Genomic DNA, 23,791 nt, shown 5'->3' on the forward strand with positions numbered 1-23,791 from the left:
TATAATGCATAAATATTTAAAATCATACATGGGACACTAAGGGCCGGATTTTAAAAGGTTACACGCGTAAGTCCCGGGGGTTTACGCGCATGGCCGGGCCTTACACGCAGAAGCAAAAGATAGGACAAGGAATTGGGGGAGATTTAGGATAGGGGGAGGGGGAGGGCAGGATAGGGGAGGGAGAAGGGAGGTCAGCCTAGGCGGTTGGGAACTGGGAAAGGCCCCGATGCGTCACTGCACAAGTGCATATGCCTTCCCCCCTTGCGCGGACCAACCCGGCATTTTATAACATGTGCATGCATGTTATAACATAGAATGCACATGGACTCGATTGCACAATGTTTTAAAATCTAACCTTAAGTGTTGCATTTTAGGCACATTTACTCTGGTGTGCTTATCCTTCTTCTGCTCTATGTTTAAACTCTTTTGCTATTTTGTTCCTGTCATTTTTTAAGCCCAATCTACTACTTGTAACAGGAGTCAAATAAGGTTTAACCATGGTGCTTGGGATCTAGTAGATGACTGTACACAGACCAAGGCAATACACAATCTGTAACAATACAAAACTGTGAATAATCACTTTATTCAAGACAGGAGGAAAAGACCTCAAAACACCCACACATGGCTCAAATCGAACCTATCAGCTTATGTGGCTCAAACCGAACCTATCTGCATAGGTGTTCTAAGGTCTTTTCCTCCTGTCTTGAATAAAGTGATCACTCACATTTTTGTATTGATTGGGCAATATCATTGTGGTTAGGATTTTGATCTTGAATTGCCTTACCCCCGTAACGCTGCCCCTTCCACCCCCTGCGCACGCCAAGCCTATGTTGCATAGGCTCGGCGGCGCGCACAAGCCCCAGCATGCGCGTAAGTTCCGAGGCTTTCCTGGGGGAGCGTGTCGCGGCCAGCGCATCATAGGGGGGGCGTTCGGGGCGGGGCCGTGGGCGTGGTTCTGGCCCAGGGGCGTTCCGAGGGCGTGGACGCAGCCTCCGGACCAGCCCCCGGACAGGGACATGGCGTGCCAGCGCGCGCAAGTTACACCTGCCTCAGCCAGGAGTAACTTTTGAAATAAAGGTGGGGGGAATTAGTTAGGGCCGGGGGGCGGGTTAGTTAGGGGAAGGAAAGGGAAGGTGGGGGGCGCCGGAAATAAAGTTCCCTCCGAGGCCGCTCTGATTTCGGAGCAGCCTCAGAGGGAACGGGGGTAGGCTGCACGGCTCGGCGCACTGGCTGCCGATTTTGCGCAGCCTTGCGTGCGCCGACCCCGGATTTTAAAAGATACACGCGGCGTACGTACTTTTTAAAAATCTGCCCCAATCTGTAGCAGCATTTTGATAATATATGTTGCTCCTATAAATAAATATATTTCTAAGGGATAGATTCCAATCCTCAAAATACTATCTTTTCTTTTTTTTTTTTTAATAAAGAAATATACCTGTAATAGGTAAGGACCTCTAAATCAGCTTTTGTGCCTTCCTTAGCCTCTTGAGCTAAATGTCTGATAGCTTTACCATGAGGTTCCTTATTGCTGTCAATCCAGTAAAGCCATACTTCCTCTTCATCAATATCATCCGAAAGCACAGAGCACTCTAAAGGGTTGTCTATCTGCATGGAAACCAGTCTACAAAAAATACACAACTATTAATACCATAGAATTGTGTTGCAAATATTTGTATAGTTGTCATAACAATCTTAGACAGTTTATCTTAATCAAGGATACATACTTTGTCTGAATGAGAATGTCAGCATTTCCTGGACTCAGCATGAACTTACAGATGAGTTCCTGGGTTACTGGTATTGCAGTGGTGTTAGACACACACAAGTCCGATAAATAATCCAAAAATCTGGTAAAAGTGCAAAGAAAATTAAAAGATATTCCTCAACAAAATAAATTTTAGCTAAACTCCTCTTCTCTCTATAAATGAATCTGTGATTGATTTTGTCTATATTTGGATACAAGTTTAATGAATGAAAGGTACAAAAAAATTTACAGATGTGCATGTTATAGTGTAATTTAGATCATTAATTATTTGTATTAATTACATTTAAGATTAAAGGGATCATGTAAAGATATTTATTTTCTTTTATTTTTAAGTGTTTATTTATTGCAAGTTGAACAATGGTCTAGAATACAAATCACAATATCAATTAGTATAACTTTACAAAAAAAAGAAATCAAGTAACTATCTTTTTTTTTATGTTGAAACGGTTTTTTATTGAGTTTAACCACACAGAAATACAACTACCGGAGAAGAGTGGTTCCTGCTCCCCTCCGGATCACACTGACCAACAACAACCATAACAACCATACCCACCTCCCCCCCTTCCCCGCCCCCCCCCCTTTCCCTGAGGAGCAATGGAGTGGGTGAGCAATTAGAGTGATACTAAAAGGTACAATGGGCAAAGAAGACACAAGGCATACAGATATTACACATGAAAGTATGGTCCTAATCATTAAGTGCATAGCTGCGCGCACGGTGCGGGAGGGACTGAATGTAAGGCTGCCAGTTCATTAAAAACCGGCGTCGCTGGCTCGGAGAAGACCGGGCTGCCAAGCCTTCCATGGACATCATGAAATGAAAGCTGTTCCTCCACGCCCAGAAAGATGGACGGTCCCGGGAACACCAGCCGGAGAGAATGATCTTCTTTCCTACGAGACAAGCTTTTTGCAGTAACAGGCGCGAGCCAGGATCTCGAATACGGAGTGGGGAGACACACCCAAAAAGCATCCAATGGGGCGTTACCGGGAATGCCACATCTAGCAGATCGGCCAAATAATCCCCCACCTTCTGCCAAAACTGCCGCACAGAAGGACAGGACCAAAAAGCATGAGAGAGAGTGCAGGGAGTTGCGTCACACCGCACACAGGCCGTAGAAAAATCAGCGCGAAAATAACGCGCCCTGGCCGGCGACACGTAGGCCCTGGAGAGGAATTTAAACTGCATCTCTCTATAATAGTAGTTATTCGAGATCCTGGCTGCGCGGCGAAAGCCAGCACGCAATATACAGGAGGTCACAGTAAATACCCCATCTCCGTTCCACCGGGCTACCAGAACATCCATATGATCCTCAACTTGCAATTTCCTGATCCCCTTATAGTACATGGATAAGGTTGGGGCCTTTACATTCCCAAAACAAAAGACCTCTTCTAACGCATGAACCACCGAAGGCGCCTTGTCGGCATCCGGAAGTGCACGAATGTAATGCCTAACCTGAAGGTAAGGAAAGACCTGCGTAGGAGCCAGCCCATACAACTCTCCCAAATCCCGCAAGGTTAAGAGAACCCCCTCAGTACTAAGTAAATGGCCAATGCGTGTGATCCCCTGACGCTCCCAGGCTTCAAAACTAACAGACTGGTAGCCCGGAGTGAAGTCCACATTGCCCCGCACCGGCAAAAGACTGGCACATTGCCGAGGCAATCGCAGCAAACTAGTTAAACGGCGCCAGGCCTGTCGAACAGGACGGACCAGGGCCGTGGCGCGCAACAGGGGTGGCAACTTACCAGAGGGGACCTGCACAACACACGCGGGGTCATAGGGAGCCATCAATGCCTGATCCACCGAAAGTGGGCTATGAACCGAGGAGCCCAACAACCAATCCCGGATAATCCGCAAATGACTTGCCAAATTATAATCCATCAAATTCGGGACTCCTAAGCCGCCCTTCCCCCACCGCAACTGCAACCAACGCAGGGGAACCCTCGGCTTCCGGCCTTGCCACAGAAAACGGCGTAAATCCCCCTCCAAACTCCGGACATCTCTCCTACACAACATAACAGGTAGCGTTTGAAATAGATAAAGCCATCGTGGCAAAAGAACCATTTTGAATAAGTTAACCCGCCCACTCAAGGATAAAGGCAAGTGGGCCCACCTAGCCATACAGTCCCTTGTGGTCTGAAGCCGGGCCGGAACATTCACCTGATATATACGGGCGGGGTCCGCCGGGAGTTGGATCCCCAAGTAGGGTAAAGAATCGTCCGCCCATTGTAACGGAAACTTATCCTGCCAGGCTGTACGCAATTCCGGCGGGTATAGCAACGCCGAGGACTTAGATTCATTCAATTTCAATCCAGAGAACACTCCAAATTCCCACATCAGGCGCAGCAACCGGGGCAGAGAGGACCGAGGATCCGTCACCAGTACTAGTAAATCATCCGCAAATGCTACAGCTTTAAATACACTAGCCCCCAACCGCACCCCCCGAATCCCACGACTACTCGACAGCGCTAGTAACAGCGGCTCCAATTGCAAAATAAATAACAGCGGGGACAAGGGGCACCCTTGCCTAGTGCCGCGAGCTATCTCAAGTGGGTCAGACCTCGCCCCATTCGCCAAGATCACCGCTCTAGGATCAGAATATAATAACCGCACCGCCTGAAGGAACAGCCCCCTAAATCCCATAGTTTCCAACAGAGAGAATAGGTAACCCCATTCTACCCGATCGAATGCCTTTTCGGCATCAAAACTGATGACCAAATGGGGCTCCTCAAGAGCTCTACATACCGTCATTGCCGTTAGTATGCGGCGCACATTCGCCAAGGCATAACGGCCCCGCACAAACCCCACCTAGTGTTCCCCCACCAGGGAGGGCAAGATAGGCGCCAAACGCTCGGCCAGTAATTTCGCCAGGATCTTATGATCCACATTCAGTAACGAAATCGGGCGATAAGAACCTGGCTCCAGGGGGTCCTTCCCAGCCTTGGGGATGAGAGTGATCAAAGCCACATTATCCCTTGAAGGGAAGGAACCCTCCGCAATCAGCGCCGTAAACGCCGCAGTCAAAGGCGTTACAAGCTTGTCAACCAATAGTTGATAAAATTCCGCGGAATAGCCATCAGGGCCCGGGGCTTTCAGAGGTTTAAGTTGTCGGATAACCCCTCGCACTTCCTGCACTGACAAGGGCCTATTTAACTGCTCGAGTTGCTCTCCAGTCAGAGTGGGAATGTCTATCCGAGAACAGAACTCCCCCCCTGAGGCTCCCCGTCCCGCAGAGGACGTGTACAAAGCAGCATAATAATCCCTGAACCCACTCAAAACGGACGGAGTATCACGGACAATCTGCGTTGGGGTGAGCCGCAATGCCGGGATCACCCTACTGGGACGGGTAGACCGAACCAAATTCGCCATCATACGACCCACCTTATTGCTGTATTGGTACAGGTGAAATTTATAGTATAAAAAACTTTTTTTCCCCCTCTGGTGTAACAGGGAGTTAAGCTCTATCTGGGCAGACCTATACTGCGCCACGGCCTCCGCTGTACGACCCCTCAACAAACGGCGTCTAGCGTTAACCAACTGGGTATTTAATAACAAGACGCGTTTGTCAATCATCCGGCGATGGTGGGCGACATAGGAAATAATATCGCCCCGAAGAACCGCCTTCGCTGTGTCCCAATACAACACAGGCTGCGATACATGCTGCTGATTCAAGGCCGCATACTCCTCCCATTTCCCTTTCAAATATTCTTGAAATTTCACGTCACGGGCTAGAAAATAAGGATAGCGCCATAACAGAGTAGGCGACTGCGAAGTGGCAAACCGAAGGGCAATCCACACCGGGGCGTGATCCGAGATCACAATGTTCTCAATACAGGCAGCCTGAACCAAGCTAAAAACACTCCGACTAACCAAAAAATAATCCAATCGGGAAAGGGAGGCGTGCGCACGCGATAAATGCGTAAAATCCTTCTCTAAAGGGTGCAACGTGCGCCAAGCATCCAGCAGGTGCAGAGAATCGACCAACATGCGTGGGCCCTGGCCCTCCCGCCGTCTACCGCCTCCGGACGACGAAGTATCCAAGGTCACATCTTGCACCGCATTAAAGTCGCCACCTACTAACAAAACATCATGTATATGGGGAAGGAGGAGGGAATAAATTTGGCGAAAGAAAGCAGGACTATGATCATTAGGGGCATACACATTGCAAAGTATCACGGTACGCCCGTAAAGTTCAGTCTCCAGAAGTAAATAACGCCCTTGCGGGTCAGCGACCTCCCGCTTAATCTGGATAGGCACAGTCTTATGCAGTAAAATTGCCACCCCTGCAGATTTAGTGGTGCCTGAGGCAAAGCGTACCCCCCCCACCCAATCACGCTTCAATTTCAGGTGTTCAGCTGGGGTAAGATGCGTCTCCTGCAAGAAAGCTATATGAGCTGATTGACGCCTCAATAAGGAAAGAATTTTGGCACGCTTAATCGGCGTGTGGATCCCACACACATTCCAGGAGGAGAATCTAATGGGACTACTCAGAGATTACTAACAAAGAGAACCAACCCTCGGGTACAGACCATATATCTCCAGAGAGCACCCTCCCAGCTAAGGCCCCCCCAGACAAAATCCCTGCCACACCGCCACCCACAAGGACCAGAATGCCCAGGAAAACAGAAGAACTCACTCCAAGCCAAAAGCGTCGTACACTCCTCTTGCTCCACAAACTACCCCCTCCCTCCGCCCTCCCCTCCCAACCCCCCCTCTCCCCCCTATCCCCCCTCCCCAAGTCAAAGAGACTATCCCCTAAACCTCCGATCCCACCTACGTGTCCCATACCTTCCAACAGAAGGTAAAGGTCAGGTCATGATGTGTCCCCGACCCAGCCTCTATATAAACCCACACATAAACCCATCCACACTACCCTGGCAACCCTGCTCTCCCGTGCAACCCCCCACATTCACACATGTCCCACAATAGAGTCACATTCAGTTCCATTGAGCCCCACAGGCCACAGCCGGGAGTGGCATCGTTGCGGGCACCTCACCAACGGGCTTCCCTGCCGGGACTTAAGGGATCCAGTCCACAGTACAGGAAATGAGTGCAGAAATCCAAATAAATGTCAAACGAAATGGCCAGGCTCAAAAAAAACAAAGCCAACAACAACAGAACAGTGGTACTGTCGTCAAGGGCCCCCGTGGCAGAACACTCCTATGCACCTCTAGTCAGTCAGGCCAGTCCGGAGGATAAGAAAGAGAAAAAAAAAAATATATAAAAAAAAAACCCCCATAAAGCCCTGAAAAAGGAGGGAGTGCACAATCCAGAAAGAAAAGGTCCCCCTTTCACCCCATCGCTCAGGAGCAGTCAAAGACCCAGGCCCCTGGCCTAGCCCGGGGTCCAGGGAGCCAACACTACTGTAGGAAAAGGGGGGAAAGAAAAACTTGGTGCGTGGCCATCTGGGAAAGGTCCAACCACAAACCTCGGAGGTACCACTCTCAAGACACCCGGACAACTAGTCCAACAATTAGAAAACCGGAACCAACCACAGGCGTCTGCCCTCCCCCGCCCCAGGACAAGGGCCTGGGCAAGAACAGGCAATCCCGCAGCCGCAAATAACAAACTCCAAGGGAAGCCAGCCTCTTCAAGTCAGGAGGGAGTCCACAAACTGTTGCGCTTGGGCCACCGAGTCAAAGACATGCGCTTGATCTGCTTGCCAGATTCGGAGGCGTGCTGGAAACAACAAAGCAAATTTCACTCCCCGATTATGTAAAGTGGAGCAGATGGGGGAGAAGCCCTTCCGTGCCTCAGACACCGATGTAGAAAAATCCTGAAAAATTCGAATATCATGGGCTTGATAACATAAATCACGCTTCGCCCGAGAGGCCCTCCAGATCTCACTTTTGTGCGCGGAGTTAAGAATCTTGGCAATCACGAGTCTCGGGCGAGCATGCTGCGCACGTTTAGCGCCCAGCCGGTGCGCCCGCTCCACAACTAATTTCCCTTGCAAATGCGGCAGGGCAAGCGCCTCCGGAATCCAGGTCTCCAGCAGGGTGCAGAGCGACCTATCCTCAATCTCCTCAGGAAATCCCAGGAAGCGCAAATTGTCCCGCCGCGCCCGATTTTCCAAGTCATCCACTTTCAGTTGCAAGGCCTTCAGGGCAGTATCATGTGCCGCCATCTTGCGCTCTGTCTCTCCCCCTGCATCCTCCAACGCGGAGATTCGGGTTTCAGCTGCTTCAAGTCTCGGCGGCAAGGCCGCCAAAGAATCACGGACTTCCCCCATCTGCGCGGTAAGCACTGACCATTTTTCCTCGAGTGTCTCCCGCATCGCCTCCTTTATGTCTGCCAGGGTCAGTGGAGCCTGCGGAGGAGGAGGAGAGTCCCGTGCCGCCGCGGCCGCCATCTTAGAGTCCCGGTCACTCTGCTTATCGCGGTCTTTTTTCGCCGATTTCGCTGTCATCGGGGAAACCAAACGGGTCCTGGGTCTGGCCACGGACATAGGCGCACCACCCCACCAAGAAGCCACAAGCGGGGGGGCCGCAAACGCGCTAGTTCTGCCGCGATAGGCAAGGCTGGGCAGGAGCCGAGGAGACCCACGTCTTCCCCGCTACCACATCACGTGACCTCTCCACAAGTAACTATCTTACAATTTTCCAATTTGAAATCCCAACCCATCCATCCCCCTTCCTCAAATATTTACAAGTACCAAAACATAAAACAAAAGTAGATCTCTGGAAGATTAATATTTATCATCTTAACAAATTATTTTGGAGAGGTCACGTGATGTGGTAGCGAGGAGGACGCTGCTCTCCTCGGCTCCCGACTGGCCTTGCCCACCGCGAACCAACCAGCGCGTTTTACTGCCCCCCCCCCCCCCCCCCGCTTCTGATTTTGAGTTGGGCAGTGAGCCTATGTCAGTGGCCAGAACTTGGGTGCGTTTGCTACACCCGATGACCATGAAAACAGCTAGAAAGGAGCAGGAGAAGCCGAAGGACCGGGACCTCAAGATGGCGGACGCGGCGGAACATGAGTCCCCCTCCCCCCCGATGGCCCCGCTGACACTCGCAGACATAAAAGAAGTGATGAGGGAGGCCCTGGAAGAAAAATGGTTGGTACTTACGGCGCAGATGGGGGAGGTGCGGGACTCTTTGGCCGCGCTGCCGCCACGGCTTGAAATGGCTGAAGCCCGGATCTCTGCGTTGGAGGACATGGGGGGGGGGGGGGGGGGGAGATCACGACTAAGATGGCGGCACATACCAGCGAAATATGGGCCCTGCAGTTAAAAGTGGACGACTTGGGAAACCGAGCGAGACGGGACAATCTGCGCTTCCTGGGCTTCCCGGAGGACATCGAGGAGCGATCTTTGTGCACTCTACTAGAAACCTGGATCCCTGAGGCGCTTTCTCTGCCCCACTTGCAGGGAAAGCTGGTCGTGGAAAGGGCACATAGACTGGGAGCTCTGAGAGCACACCCAACTCTCCCGAGGCTAGTGATAGCCAAGATTCTCAACTCTGCACATAAGAGCGAGATTTGGCGCGCTTCCAGGGCAAAACGTGACATTTGTTACCAAGCTCACAATATTCGCATTTTTCAAGATTTTTCCACCTCTGTCTCGGAGGCGCAGTGGGGCTTCTCCTCCCTTTGCTCCACGCTGCATAACCGTGGGGTGAAATTTGCTTTGTTATTCCCAGCACGACTTTGCATATGGCACGCTGAGAAGGTGCACTCATTTGACTCAGTGGAACTGGCGCAGAACTTTGTGAGCTCCTTACCGACCTGATATTGGGCGATGGTTTTTTTTGCTGTTTTGAAGTTGCAAAAGTGAGAAACTTGCTCAGAGCCCTTCTTTTTTTTTTTTTTTAATTCTTTATTTATCAGTTTTTTCAATAATACAAACAGAAAATCACATTTCTTCCTGTTAATGGATAAAAAGAAAATTAAAGAATCTCTGGACAGAAATGGAACATATCGTAGATACAGAAAAGAAAATACAATTCAAATCAACAGTGGAGATCACAACAGCCTTATTACTTCATTTAATCCTGCTCTAATGAACTGTGCCAGCTTCATCTTTGCAACTATCTAGAAATTTTCTAAGCTGATTTGGCTCGTAGTAAACATAACTTTTCCCCTTATATTGCAATAAACATTTGCATGGATATCTTACTTTTATCTGAGCACCTAATGCTCGTGCTTCATTACACATCTCCACAAAAGCTTTCCTGCGAACTTGCGTATCTCGCATTACGTCAGGATATATCCAGACTTTTTTCCCGTAAAATGTCTTATTACGGTTTTTTAAGAACGTGTTTAAAACTAAATCTCTATCAAAGGAGTGAGTAAATGATACTATTAAAGTTCCCCAGTATTCAATTTGTTCAACAGACGGGGCTTCTAAAAAAGCTGTCAATTCTGTTTGAAGATTTACCTCAGGGGATTGTTTTCCCTTATCATCTACTAATTTAGTTATTGGTGCATAATAAATCTTAGAGAATGAAGGTAAAGACTCAGTCGGTAAAGACAGAATCTCTGTTAAATATTTCTTAAATTGTTCTCTAGGGGAAATTAAACTTATATATGGAAAATTCAATACCCTTAGGTTTTGATAACGCATTCTGTTTTCAATGTTTTCTAACCTTCTTCTCACCATGCTATCTGATTGGATCAAATTTGTTTGAATTTCCTGCACTTGTGTTATTTTTCCAGATATATCTCTAATACTACTATCCTGATTATTAATCTTAATTTCCATTTGTTGGATGTTATTCTGAGATGTAGTTATCAAGCCAGCTAATGATGAAATGGTATTTTCTAATTTTGTTATGGCATTCCATATTAAGTCAAGTGTTACTACTTTTGGTTTCTGCAATTTTTGCATGATGAAATTGGCACCTTTCCCGCCTTCACGGGATATTTCAGAAATCTTGTTGATTTCTGCTTCCGAATCCCCACCCTCTCCTTTTTTTGTTGTTCCCTGAATCACATTTTCAGTTAAGTTCTTACTCTCATTCACATTTTTCTCAATCACACCGTGACTAATCAAATGCAAATTGTCCATTGTACTCCCTTCATTTTCCCCCTCCGAAACTAGGTTACCTCCGGTTTGTAACCGGGTAACTTTGTCAGGTCCTTGCTGGGTGCCGCTGGTTGGGGGAGAGGGGGTTGCAGGCGCTCCTGGGCTCAGAGATGTATAAGTGTCTATGAGGGACAGGTTATGTTCCTCCCCTGTTCCCTCTGCAGACTTTACCCCAGGTGTCGAGGCTGCGGCCGGGGCAAAATATCCCTCAATACATGGCTGCATAGGAGTGGGTGCGACTGGGACGGAGGACTCAGTACGTATTCGCCCCTTGCGCTTTGTATGAGGCATCGCATTCAATTATTGAAGTTAGAATTAAATTGAGGGCTTACCCACGCGGCACTCCGTCTTTATATGTCCAGGATCCTTTATTGGAGGGTCGAGGAGGATTGCGAGCTTTAATTCTGAAGAATTAGTTTGCGCCAAGTCAGTCCAAAGTCAGTAGCAAAGTCGGAGCTAAAGCCGCGCGCGCCGGCGGTTGCGACGCGGCGTAAAGGGGCTGGTTTTAAGGACCCGACCAGTCCCGCAGAAATGACGTCAGACGGGAGGGCAGTAGCTTCACCGTAGGGGCCCGGAACAGCAAGGCTCTCACCCCCGGTAGGCTCTGCAGCTGTTAAGCACTCCTTCTCCTCCTCTCCTCACAAGTAAGTCTCACTGGGCTGGCTTTAAGGACCCGACCAGTCCCGCAGAAATGACGTCAGACGGGAGGGCAGTAGCTTCACCGTAGGGGCCCGGAACAGCAAGGCTCTCACCCCCGGTAGGCTCTGCAGCTGTTAAGCACTCCTTCTCCTCCTCTCCTCACAAGTAAGTCTCACTGGGCTGGCTTTAAGGACCCGACCAGTCTCGCAGAAATGACGTCAGACGGGAGGGCAGTAGCTTCACTGTAGGGGCCCGGAACAGCAAGGCTCTCACCCCCGGTAGGCTCTGCAGCTGTTAAGCACTCCTTCTCCTCCTCTCCTCACAAGTAAGTCTCACTGGGCTGGCTTTAAGGACCCGACCAGTCCCGCAGAAATGACGTCAGACGGGAGGGCAGTAGCTTCACCGTAGGGGCCCGGAACAGCAAGGCTCTCACCCCCGGTAGGCTCTGCAGCTGTTAAGCACTCCTTCTCCTCCTCTCCTCCGCTCAGAGCCCTTCTGTTGTGGTTTGGGCACTAGTTGTGGAGTTCCAGTTCCAATCTTTATTTGCCTGCTACGATCGTTCAGGCGAACAGTTTTTCTGTTTATGGGAGTTCTGCCCGATGGTACGCCAAGTTATGGGCTTTTGCAATTTCTGTTTTTCCCTTTTTTTGTTTCCTGGGCCATGGATACTGGCTAATATATTGCTCTAAAAGATGGAACCAGCGAGCCAGAGCATAGTGGTGTCTTACAGGTTATTTTTGTTTTTAAGTGGTGGATACCTTTTCTTTTATGAATAACCAAAAATGGAATATCTGGCAGAAGGCATATGGCAACTCTGGGGACAAACAAAGGGGTTTTCTTCACAGACTGCTTTTGCCATAACGTACAAGACTGGGCGGTGACCTGCTTGGATTGGACTGGCACTACGAGGCAGATGGCTTCTTTAGGCGTTTTCCCCTCTCTCACGATGGACATCCTGGTCAGCTCATGCGGGATGTTCTTCGGAGTGTGAGGGGAGTGTGTTTCTTTCCACCTCACTTAACTTTCTGGACTGTTCTGGACTTAATGGACAGAGTTTTTTTTTTCCTTTCCAATAGCTTACTGTTATTATGTATGTCTGGGGGGGACACATTGAGTGGGCTGAGTGCATGTGTTGGAATGAATGGGGGGACCGGGGGGAACCTGTTTCCTTGAGACTACCTGGGGAGGCAGTAGATATGAGCTGGTTTAGCTCTGCAATGGTGTTTTTTGTACATGTTTTGCAAAGAGGCAAGGTCAGGGATACTCAATATCCGGACCTTCTGACAAGAAGGCATGGGAATCAATGAAGGGTTTAGGGGGCAAGGGGTTAGTCTAATTGACTTGGGAGGGACAGAGGGGGTGGGGGGAGGGGAGGTGGGGAAGGGAGGGAGGGGTAGGGATGCAGTATGGAGGGAGGGATGGGGATTTTTGGTATGAAGTGAGTTACTTATTGTCCTTGGTTTCTTTTTTTTCCTGTTCATCTTTATTGGGGGGAAAGTCTACCAGGGGGGGCCCTGGCTGGGAGGGCATCCCTTGGAGAAATATGGTTCAGCCCTGTGATAATTTCTCTCTTGGTAGCGGGCTCTGAGTAGCCCCACTAGACTAATTTCCTGGAATGTGTGCGGGATACACTCGCCGATCAAGCGCTCTAAGATTCTCTCACTATTAAAGCGCAAGTCGGCCCAAATAGTTTACTTGCAGGAAACTCATCTTACCAATGAGGAACACGTTAAATTGAAGCGAGATTGGGTGGGGGATGTACGGTTTGCTTCGCCACTACCAAATCTGCAGGGGTAGCAATCTTGTTGCATAAGAGTTTGCCCATCAAGATTATGCGAGAGGTTGCCGATCCCCATGGTTGGTTTCTTATTTTGGTAACAGAGTTTTACAATCGCACAGTGGTGCTTTGCAATGTATATGCTCCAAATGTCTATAGCCCTGTATTTTTTTAACAATTGTATTCCCACCTACTTCCACATATCAATATCATCTTGTTATTGGGTGGAGACTTTAACACGATTCGGGATGTGAACCTTGATTCATCCCAGTTGAGTGGGAGCAGATGAGGGGTGGGACAGGGCCCTCAAATGTTGGAGAACTCCCTACATCTGTTGGACGCATGGCGAACATTACACCCCTTAGAGAAGGACTTTACGCATCTCTCGCGCACACACGCCTCCCTTTCCCGACTGGACTATTTTTTGGTTAGCAGGAGCGTGTTTTCCTTGGTTCAAGATGCTGGTATAGAAAATATTGTGATTTCGGACCATGCCCCGGTGTGGATAGATGTTCAGTTTACGCCCCCCCCCCCCCCCCAGCTGTCTGCTCAGTTGTGGCGCTATCCTTATTTCTTAGCCCAGGATGTGAAATTTCGAGATTATCTTCGGGCGAAGTGGGAAGATTACGCATCTTTAAACCAGATACATGTCTCCCAGCCTGCGTTGTACTGTAACGTGGCGAAAGCAATCTTGTGGGGAGACATCATCTCTTATGTATCCCACTATCGCAAGATGCTTGATAAACATATATTGCTTTTAAATGCCCAATTGAGTAAGGCTAGGAGGCATCTGATGGGACGTGGGTCTGAAGATGCAAGAACAGCGTATCGATCTATTAAGGCAGCACTCAACTCTTTGTTACATCAGAGAGGGAAAAAAAGCTTTTTATATTATAAATTTCACCTTTACCAGTACAGTAATAAGGTGGGTCGAACGATGGCGAACTTGATAAGGTCTACTCGGACTGGTAGGGTAATCCCGGCGCTGAGAGTCTCACCCATGAAGGTGGCCCAGGATACTCCATCGGTTTTACAGGGTTTTAGAGAATACTATGCTACCTTATATGCCTCGGAAGCGGGACAAGAGGAAGATGGACGGCGGTTTTGTTCTCAGATAGATCTCCCTACCTTGACTAGAGAGCAACTGGAGCAATTGAACAGACCCTTGTCAGAACAAGCGGTGGGTCTGGTCATCCGTCAGCTTAAGTCCCTAAAAGCCCCGGGCCCAGACGGGTTTACAGCAGAATTTTATCAGTTATTGGTGGATAAGATAGCTGCTCCCTTGACTGCGGCCTTCTCAGCGCTGATCACGAAGGGTTCCTTCCCCCCTCAGGATAATTTAGCCCTTATTACTCTTATTCCAAAAGTGGTCAAGGATCCCTTGGCGCCGGGATCCTACTGCCCAATATCACTGTTGAATGTAGACCATAAGATACTGGCGAAGGTGTTGGCAGATAGGTTGGCCCCACTATTACCCTCATTGGTGGGTGACCACCAGGTGGGATTTGTGAGAGGGTGATATGCCTTGGCCAACGTACGTCGAGTATTAACGGCAATGACGATTTGCCGTGAGCTTGACCTCCTGCATCTGGTCATCAGCTTTGACGCGGAAAAGGCGTTCGACAGAGTGGAGTGGCGCTACCTGTTTTCACTGTTGGAGACTATGGGATTTCACGGATTTTTCTTGCAAGCGGTGCAGTTGTTATATTCTGATCCCAAGGCGGTGATCTTGGCGAATGGGGCTGGATCGGAACCCTTTGACATTGCCAGAGGTACCAGACAAGGGTGCCCACTGTCCCCACTACTTTTCATTTTGCAACTTGAGCCTTTATTGTTAGCCCTTTCGGGTCGAAGAGAAATTCGAGGGATTCGGTTTGGGGCGCGCATTTTTAAAGCAGTGGTGTTTGCGGACGACTTATTGGTGCTTGTGACGGATCCACCGACTTCTTTACCCCCTTTGTTGCGATTGATTTGGGAGTTTGGGGTTTTCTCTGGCCTGAAGCTGAATGAATCTAAATCCTCAGCTCTCGCATACCCGCCTGCCATGAGGGCGGCTTGGCAGGATACCTTCACATTACACTGGGTGGCCGACTATTTGCCATACTTGGGGGTGCGCCTTCCAGCAGACCCGACCCATATATATCAGGTGAATATCCCAGACAGACTGAAGGCCACACTGGATAGCTTGGCTACGTGGACTAACCTGCCCCTTTCCTTGAGTGGTTGGGTCAACTTATTTAAAATGGTCATTTTGCCTCTGTGGCTTTACCTATTTCAAACTCTGCCAATCCTTTTGCAAAAAAGAGACACCCGAAGGCTGGAGGGGGCTTTGAGGAGATTCCTCTGGAGGGGAGGGAAACCGCGGGTCCCGTTGCGCTGGTTGAAGCTGCGTTGGGGAAGGGGTGGTTTGGGAGTTCCCGACTTAGAGGGTTACAATCTGGCGAGTCACTTAAGGACCATTAGAGATTGGCTGATGGGTTCATCAGTGTATTCCCCGTTGTATGCGGATCAGGCCTTAATGGCTCCCTTTGACCCAGCGTGTGTGGTCCAGGCACATTCTAGCAAGCTTCCCTTAGTTCTTCGCTGCGCAGGATTGGTACGACCTATTCGACAGACCTGGCAGAGATTGACCAAATTGTTGCAAATGCCGCCTCAATGTGCCTACTTTTTGACAGTGAGGGATAATGTGGATTTTACGCTGGGGTATCGGTCTGCCAGTTTCGCTACTTGGGAGTCCAAGGGGATCACCCGCTTGGGCCATTTATTTAGCACGGAGGGGGTACCTCTCTCCTTCAAGGAACTTGGGGACCTTTATGGGTTAGGTGCCACACACATTTTTCCCTATCTTCAAATTGGGCATTATCTCCGAGCTATACCGGAGGACTATAAAGCACCCACCGTGTTTCACACCTTGGATGAAGTGTTCCAATTTAAGAAGCCCCGTGCCCCGTCACTATCAATGTATTATAAAAGGGTCCCGGCAGTTACAGGAGGAGGATTATTGTGCCATTTTGGAGTCCCGTTGGAATAGCGATGGTGATTTTATTGTGACCCAATTCATTTTGCGAGCTGGGTTTCGACATGCAGCCAGAATCTCGAATAATTATTATTACTGGGAGATGCAGTTTAAATTTCTTTGCCGTGCTTACATTTCACCACGGGTGGCATGTCATTTTCAAGCGGATTTTTCAGCTGACTGTCAGCGGTGTGGCAATGCCTCAAGCACCCTGTCTCATGCATTTTGGTCCTGTCCTCCAGTTCGGCGGTTTTGGCAGAAGGTGGCGGACTATATGGCCGACTTGATGGATGTGGCCTTTCCTGTGACGCCGCACTGGCTTCTTTTTGAATGTGTCTCCCCTGTTCGTATTCGAGATCCTGGCTCACATATGTTATTACACAAAGCATGTCTTGTAGGTAAGAAGATAATTATTTCCGGCTGGCGCTCAACTGACAACCCATTTTCTGGGCCTGGCGGAATGGCCTCCATTTCATGATGACCATGGAAGGTTTGGCAGCTCGGAAGTCTCCAACTCAACGACGAAGATTTCTAGCCAATTGGATGTTTTACATTCAATCTCTCCCGCACCGTGCGCGTAGTCTAGTACTTAATGATTAATTGTATACTAGTACTCATTTCCCCTTTTTTTAATTTTAGTTTCTTTTTGGGTGCGTAACTCACTTTGTCTACTTTGATTGTTATCCCTCGGGGGAGGGGGGGCTTGTTTTTTCTGGTTACTATTGACCTGAGGGGTGAAGGAACGACTCCCCTCAGGTAGTTGTATTATATTTCTGAAAATCATAATAAAAACCGTTTTAAACAAAAAAAACCAAACAAATTATTTTAATCCAATCCACAAAAGCTCCACAAACAGACTGAAAGATTAGCATAATGTCTCTTTGGGAAATGTTAGGTACTCCATGCAAGATACGTTCCTAATACAATTGTATAATGACGAGATGCTAAGAAGATCTTCATTCTTATAATATAAAGCAATTTCACATTTCACAGCCATTAAAAGTTGTCTGGCTAACTTGCCTCATTTGGTTATTTCACATACACCTTGAACCTTCTTCCACTATGATATAATCACTGGACATTTCCACCATATTTATTTATTTTATTTTAAAATATTTCTATGACACACTCATACATATGTTCAAAGCAGAGCACAATATTAAACATACATAGTCTTAAAAACAAACAGGTAAAAACTTGACAAGAAAACCATGCAGAATGTCTTTATACAAATGAAGAGGTCTAAGGAAGCCCCGTTCTCATGACCCACTTTGAGACCTTATACTGAAATAATCCAAATTAAAGGCCTCCATAAATAAATAGATTATTAGTCCCTTCTTAACTGATTTTGCACAGGCTATAGCATGCAGTTGCTCTTGTAAGGCATTCCAGAGTTCTGGGCCAGCTACAGAGAAAGCTCAATCCCTGGTTATGTCTAGATGCACCAGCCTCGAGGATGAAATTTCAATATGATGCTTATTGGCAGATCGGCGTGACCATGAGGGTCTGTATATTCGCAAAATAGAATTAATCCATGGAATGGATTTATTATTTAGTAATCTGTGTATGAGCAATGCTATTTTGTATTGGATTCACCATTGTATTGGCAACAGGTGCAATGATGAGTAGGGGTTATATGATCTTGCAATGTGGCTCTGATCAGTATCTCAGTAGTGGAGTTCTGTACTATTTGCAAGACGCAGATGGAACAAGCTGAGAGGCCTAGATATAGTGCAATGCAGTAATCAAGACCAATTACTATCAGATATTGTAGCACACAAAAAAAATCATTTAGCTCAAGGAGAGTTTTAAGACGTCTTAAAAGACGCAAACTGAGACATGAAGACTTCACAATAGCACTGATTTGAACTTTTATTGATAAATTTGAATTAATGATTACTCCCAGCTTCCTGACTTTGTCAGTTTAGAATCCAGAGACCTTGAAAGTTAAAGGAAGATGGAATATGAAAACATGGAAATTTTTACTAGTTATTATTATTATTTCAGTTTTATAGACATTTAGGGCCGGATTTACACGCGTAACCGGCCTTACGCACACCGGGCCTATTTTCAAAATAGGCCCGACGAGCGTAAAGCCCCAGGATGCGTGTAAGTCCCGAGGCTTTACTAAAGGGGTGGGGCGTGGGCAGGCTCCCGGCACAACAGCCATATTTGCTGCTGTGCCGGGGATCGCCTGCTGGTAGTTGGAGGGTAAGAGTAGGGCTAAGGGGGGGAAGTTTAGGGGAAGGGGTGGGAAGGGAACGGGGTAGGCAGTGTGGCTCAGCGTGCACAAAGTGCACAATTGTGTACCCCTTGCACGCGCCGACCCAGGATTTTATAACATGCGCGTGCCTGCGCACACATGTTCGAAAATCGGGCATACATGTGCGTGCTCCAGGTAGCGCACGCACATGTATGCCCACACGCAACCTTTTAAAATCTATCCCTTAGTTTATAATTGGTTGTGTGATAACCAAAGCCTGAGTTTATGCACAGACAAACCAGATTAAATGTATTGGCCCAAGATGAGTAAAATGGGAAAAAGAATTGGATGACATCATCAATGTAAATTCATGCCGAGCATGCCAAAACTTTGCACAGAGGAGAAAGATAAATATTAAATAGTGTAGCTGAGAGGGATGATCCCTGGGGCACACCACTGGTTATTGCATTCCAAGTTGTAGTGGCATTACCAATTCTAATTTGTTGGGAATGGTTAGTTAAGTAAAAGGAGAACCATTTGAAAACCATCCTGGAGATACCAAAAGATTGTAGCCAGGAAAGTAATATTCTATGATCTAAGTGTGTCAAAGGCTGCCAATGTATCTAAAAGGACCATCATCAACCTATATTCTTGTCAAATCCTCTGATGATTATATCAAAACTCAAAAGCAGTTATGTCATAATTTTTGAAAAACGAACTGAAATTGGTCTATGATAGCATTTTCTTCAATGACTGCAGTAAGTTGAGACAGGACAACTGATTCAATTACTTTTGCTAGAAACAGCAAAGATGAAATTGGTCAGTAATTAGACAAATGTATGGATCAGCCTGGACATTAAAATGGGTCTGACAGAGACTTGCTTCAGAGAGGTAAGTAGTACTCTGTCATCTAATGATTGACAAACATCCTCTCTGACAATTATGCCAGCACCAATCATTGGCCTGAGGAAACATTCGATTCAGCCTCTGAGGAACTAAATACCATCTAAAATAGATATTATAACTATTTTCCAATATATTAGCAGAGAAAGAGAACTTAGATACTCTTCCTCCCTAATTACATCCCAGTATTCTTCAAACACGTAAGATCTCTTTCTCATTATATTTTGTGTTTCATTTTACCACATATGGAACACTAACCATTTTATAAAGTTTAGAAATTAGCCCTCTAGAATTATTTTTTGACTACAGAAATTTTCAAAACTAGTCCTATCCCTAATCACATAACTCCTTTTTTCTTTCTAGCCTAAGAAATGTCATATCTGTAGATAATCATATCAATCAGAGGGTAGTAACTGATATTTTTCACATAAATTCGCAAAACTATATATCTGCTTTCTCTCATACAACTGCCCAAGTCAATAAGACCCTGCCCCTCCCATTTCTTAAATACACTAAAAATAATTAATGCAGGAAACTCTTTTTTATAACATATAGGAATCAATGGGGATAAATTATCTGTTACGGCTAACCTTATTTTATATGTATCCCACAATCATATAGTCATATTTGTGTATGAATTTAAAGGATATTTAGGTTTCCTAGAATTGGTCACTTCTATCCTACTGCTTCTTCTGTGAATCTACCATTCAACTAGGGTGTTCAACTGAGCTGCCACAAATTAGTTTTAAAAATTAGATACACTAGGTCCCCTTGATCCTTTTGCTGATAGAGAACACGTCTACTATCCTAGGCAGTCTTTTTCTGCAAATGTAGCCAAAGACCTTTTTTTGCACGTTTAAGGATTGCATCAGCTATCCTCACTGGCAAAGTTTGAAAAAAATGGCAGAGACATTGGTACCGGAGTCATCTTCACACTAGCCACCCAGCCAAACCATGACAAATTTAACCTAAACCAGTTCTCTATAAACTTAGTAAATGAGTTTATTAGTGGCATATACGGGCTGATAACGTCCGGAGGAGCGCACTGTTAGCCCGTGTTTGGCCACGCGTTTTCAACGCGCTATTTTTTCCCCTTATATAGTAAGGGATAATAGAGCTTCGAAAACGCGCAGCCAACCCCTCCGAAACTAATAGCGCCTGCAACATGCAAATGCATGTTGATGGCTCTATTAGTTATTCCCGCGCGATCCAGAAAGTAAAATGTGCAGCCAAGCCGCACATTTTACTCTCAGAAATTAACTCCTGCCCAAAGTCAGGCATTAATTTCGGCCGGCACCGGGGAAGTGTACAGAAAGCAGAAAAAACTGCTTTTCTGTACACCCTCGACTTAATATCATAGCGATATTAAGTCGGAGGCCCCATAAATTAAAATAAATCAAATTTAAAAACAAAAATTTAAAAATCGGCCCGTGGGTTGGAAAACGGACGTTCAATTTTGAGAGCGTCCGTTTTATGAACCCGTGGCTGTCAGCAGTTTTGAGAACTGAAGCCGGTAAAATTGAGGGTCAGCTGTTAAACCCGCTGACAGCCGCTGCTTCTGTCCAAAAGGAGGAGCTAGGGATGCGCTAGTGTCCCTAGCGCATCCTTTTACCATGGGCCCTCATTTGCATGCAGGCCGATACAGAATTGCGCGCACAGGAGAGTGGCCTGTGCGCTCCCCGGCTCTCCCGCGTGTCTTTCTGTATCGGCCCATTAGTTAGCTTGTAACAACTTACTCCTAGTCAACGTAATTTTAAGTCCTATATACTGAATAGTATATAGGACTTAGGAATGTGAATAGTTTTTCTAACAAATTGAAATATCGTACGATATTTCTAAATTCGTTAATATATCGGATAAAAAAAAATAAACGATCACTTTCCCCCCGAATTTTCGTAAAAATCGTTTTTCGGCTTAGTGCGCACTAACTCATGTTAATGCGCGCTAACAAAAAAAAATTTTTTTTTTGGGGGGGTTTTGTTACTTTTTGATTTTTTTGTTAGTGCGTGCTAACATGAGTTAGCGCGCACTAACCCGAAAAACGATTTTTCACTAAAAAAAAAAAAATGTGGATCCGCGGGAAAACGAGATTTTACCGCGGCCAGACGAACCCGATTCACATCCCTAATGTATATACTCTGCAGCCCACTTAAATAGAAAGAGTTTTCATAAACCAGAAACCTGGGGCTCCTACACATTAATATTCAAAACTTCAAATTTGCCCATTTCAACCTTGAAGCTAGCCACTTTCCAATATTTATACAGCTCTTGTGATAGAATTCGAAGAGACAAAAAAGGATTCATCACAGTATACATATCATCTGCAAACAATGATATCTTGTACTCTTCTGCCCTACCTTAACTCTTTTATGTTTACATTTCTAGGTATCTTATCTCCTACAGGTTCCACTGTCAAAGCAAATAGCAGAGGAGAAAGCAAACAACCCTGTCTCATTCTCCTATGCAAGGGAAAGGTATTGGTATAGACTCCATCTATTTTAATACATGCTTCCTGGTACTTAAAAAGTAATTTAATCATCTAAGGAAACTATCACCCACTTCAGCACTTTAAACATGAATTCCTAATGCACTCTATCAAATGTCTTTTCAGCATCAATGGACAGTAAGAGCATTGGTAAGTTATAATGTTGTGCTATCTAAATAAGGTTAAGCAATCTGGGGATAATATCCGAAGCTTGACTATATTGTGACTGGTCCTCAGGAACCAAAACTAAAGCCAACCCCACTGTTATGGTTTTGGTGGAAGTTGTGAACCCCGGGCCGAGCTGAGAGATGTCTCCGCCCACAGGGAGGAGCCCCGGGGGCCTCACCGTCAGTGGGCATGGTCTCAGCGACGTAGGACACAGCTGTGAGAGAGACTTTATTCAGGAGAAAAGATAATGCATAACCCAAGGAGTGGGAAATGCAATCAACATAGTTCTTCAGCAATTAAAGTAGTCAAGATGGTATTGTAGATAGGAGGTCCGGTAGTGGCCCGCAGCACAAGGTACACCAGGAGATTCCTGCAAGTTGATGGAGATACCTCTGAGTGCAGATCCGGTAGTGGCCCGCAGCACAGGGTACGCCCAGGAAACTGTACTGTAGGTGCCAAGGAGGCAGAGGTCTGTGATACAGGAACCAGGCCATAGATCCTGCGAAGATGGAGCAATATCCTGAGGCACAGGATGAGTAGAGTTGAGATGCTGAAGAACGGTAGTGGCCCGAGGCACAGGGTACTCCGTGGAGGCTTCAGCAATGTTGAAAAACGTTGAAGAATGTACTCATACAAGGAAGTTCAAGCAGAGATACCAGAGGAGCGGGTCAGGAAAGTCCAAGGCAGAAAGGCGCGGAAGAGCCCCCGAGGACCAGGTACTCAGAGCATCCGAATGCCACAAGGAGAATCTGGAACAGAAGATCCAAGTTAGAGCAGATTTAACAATGAGAGAACTCCTTGCTAACTCATCTTAGCAATGGGCCAGTCAGTTTAAGTACATTAGTGGGCTGACGTCATCGGGAGGGGACGCTCCCGAGGTTCCTACCATAACATATTCATAAGGAGGCCCTGCATGTGCGTGCACCTAGGTGATGCCTGAAGTAAGATGGCGGTCAGCAGCGCCCATGCTGTCCCGTGGACGCCGGGGAGGTCGGCGTTGGTTGGCGGAGACCGCCATTCTCCCAATGATTGACGGTGCAGGGAAAAAAGAGGTGAGCATGAGAGGTCGCAGCCATCTGCGACCGACGGGCACAACAGTCCCCCCTTCTTAGGGCCCCTCCCAGGGGTTTCGGCTTCCTAGGGTGAGACAGATGGAATTGTCTGATTAGTTCTTTATCAAGAATGTTACTTGTGGGTTCCCAGCTGTTTTCCTCTGGTCCAAATCCTTCCCAGGAAATAAGATATTCCCATAGTTTCCCATGTCTCCGCACATCAAGGATGTCATCTACCCAGTAGGTTATGTCTTCCTCCACAGAGAGGGGTTGCGGCTCAGATGTCTTCTTCGAAAACTTGGATAAGATGAGTGGTTTCAGCAGGGAGATGTGGAAGGCATTCTGGATTTTTAGTGATGATGGTAACTGCAAGCTGTACATGACTGGACCCAGGCAACGTAGTATAGGAAATGGTCCTATATACCGAGGTGCAAATCGAACTGAAGGCAAGTTGAGACAAATGAAATGGGTACTTAGCCACACCTTATCCCCGGGCTGTAGTTATGGAGCTGCTCTGTGATGGGCATCATAAAACTTCTTCGCTTGTTGACCAGCCTTTTGAAGAAGTCCTTTTGTGTGTTCCCACAGTTGATGCAATTCCTGGGCTGAAGCTTGAGTGGCCGGAGAGGTTACTGATAAGGGCATTGGTAACGGAGGTAAAGGCTGGTGACCGTAGACAAGTTGAAAGGCCGAAGACCCTGTGGAAGCTGAAGGGTGTGAATTCAGCGCAAATTCTGCCCAGGGGAGCAGTTTGGCCCGATCATTC

The 23,791-nt window shown here is 47.1% G+C and overlaps 1 protein-coding gene across 1 annotated transcript in view; it reads right to left on the reverse strand.

Moving 5' to 3' along the window:
- Positions 1-23,791, reverse strand: part of ITPR2 (inositol 1,4,5-trisphosphate receptor type 2) — a 1,380,003-nt gene that overhangs the window by 931,121 nt on the left and 425,091 nt on the right. The window contains 2 exon segments of the mRNA XM_029597493.1: positions 1,436-1,621; positions 1,725-1,844. Of these exon segments, the coding sequence (XP_029453353.1) occupies positions 1,436-1,621; positions 1,725-1,844 (306 nt within the window).

This window comes from Rhinatrema bivittatum, chromosome 4, assembly GCF_901001135.1.
Source record: "Rhinatrema bivittatum chromosome 4, aRhiBiv1.1, whole genome shotgun sequence".
NCBI lineage: Eukaryota > Metazoa > Chordata > Amphibia > Gymnophiona > Rhinatrematidae > Rhinatrema > Rhinatrema bivittatum.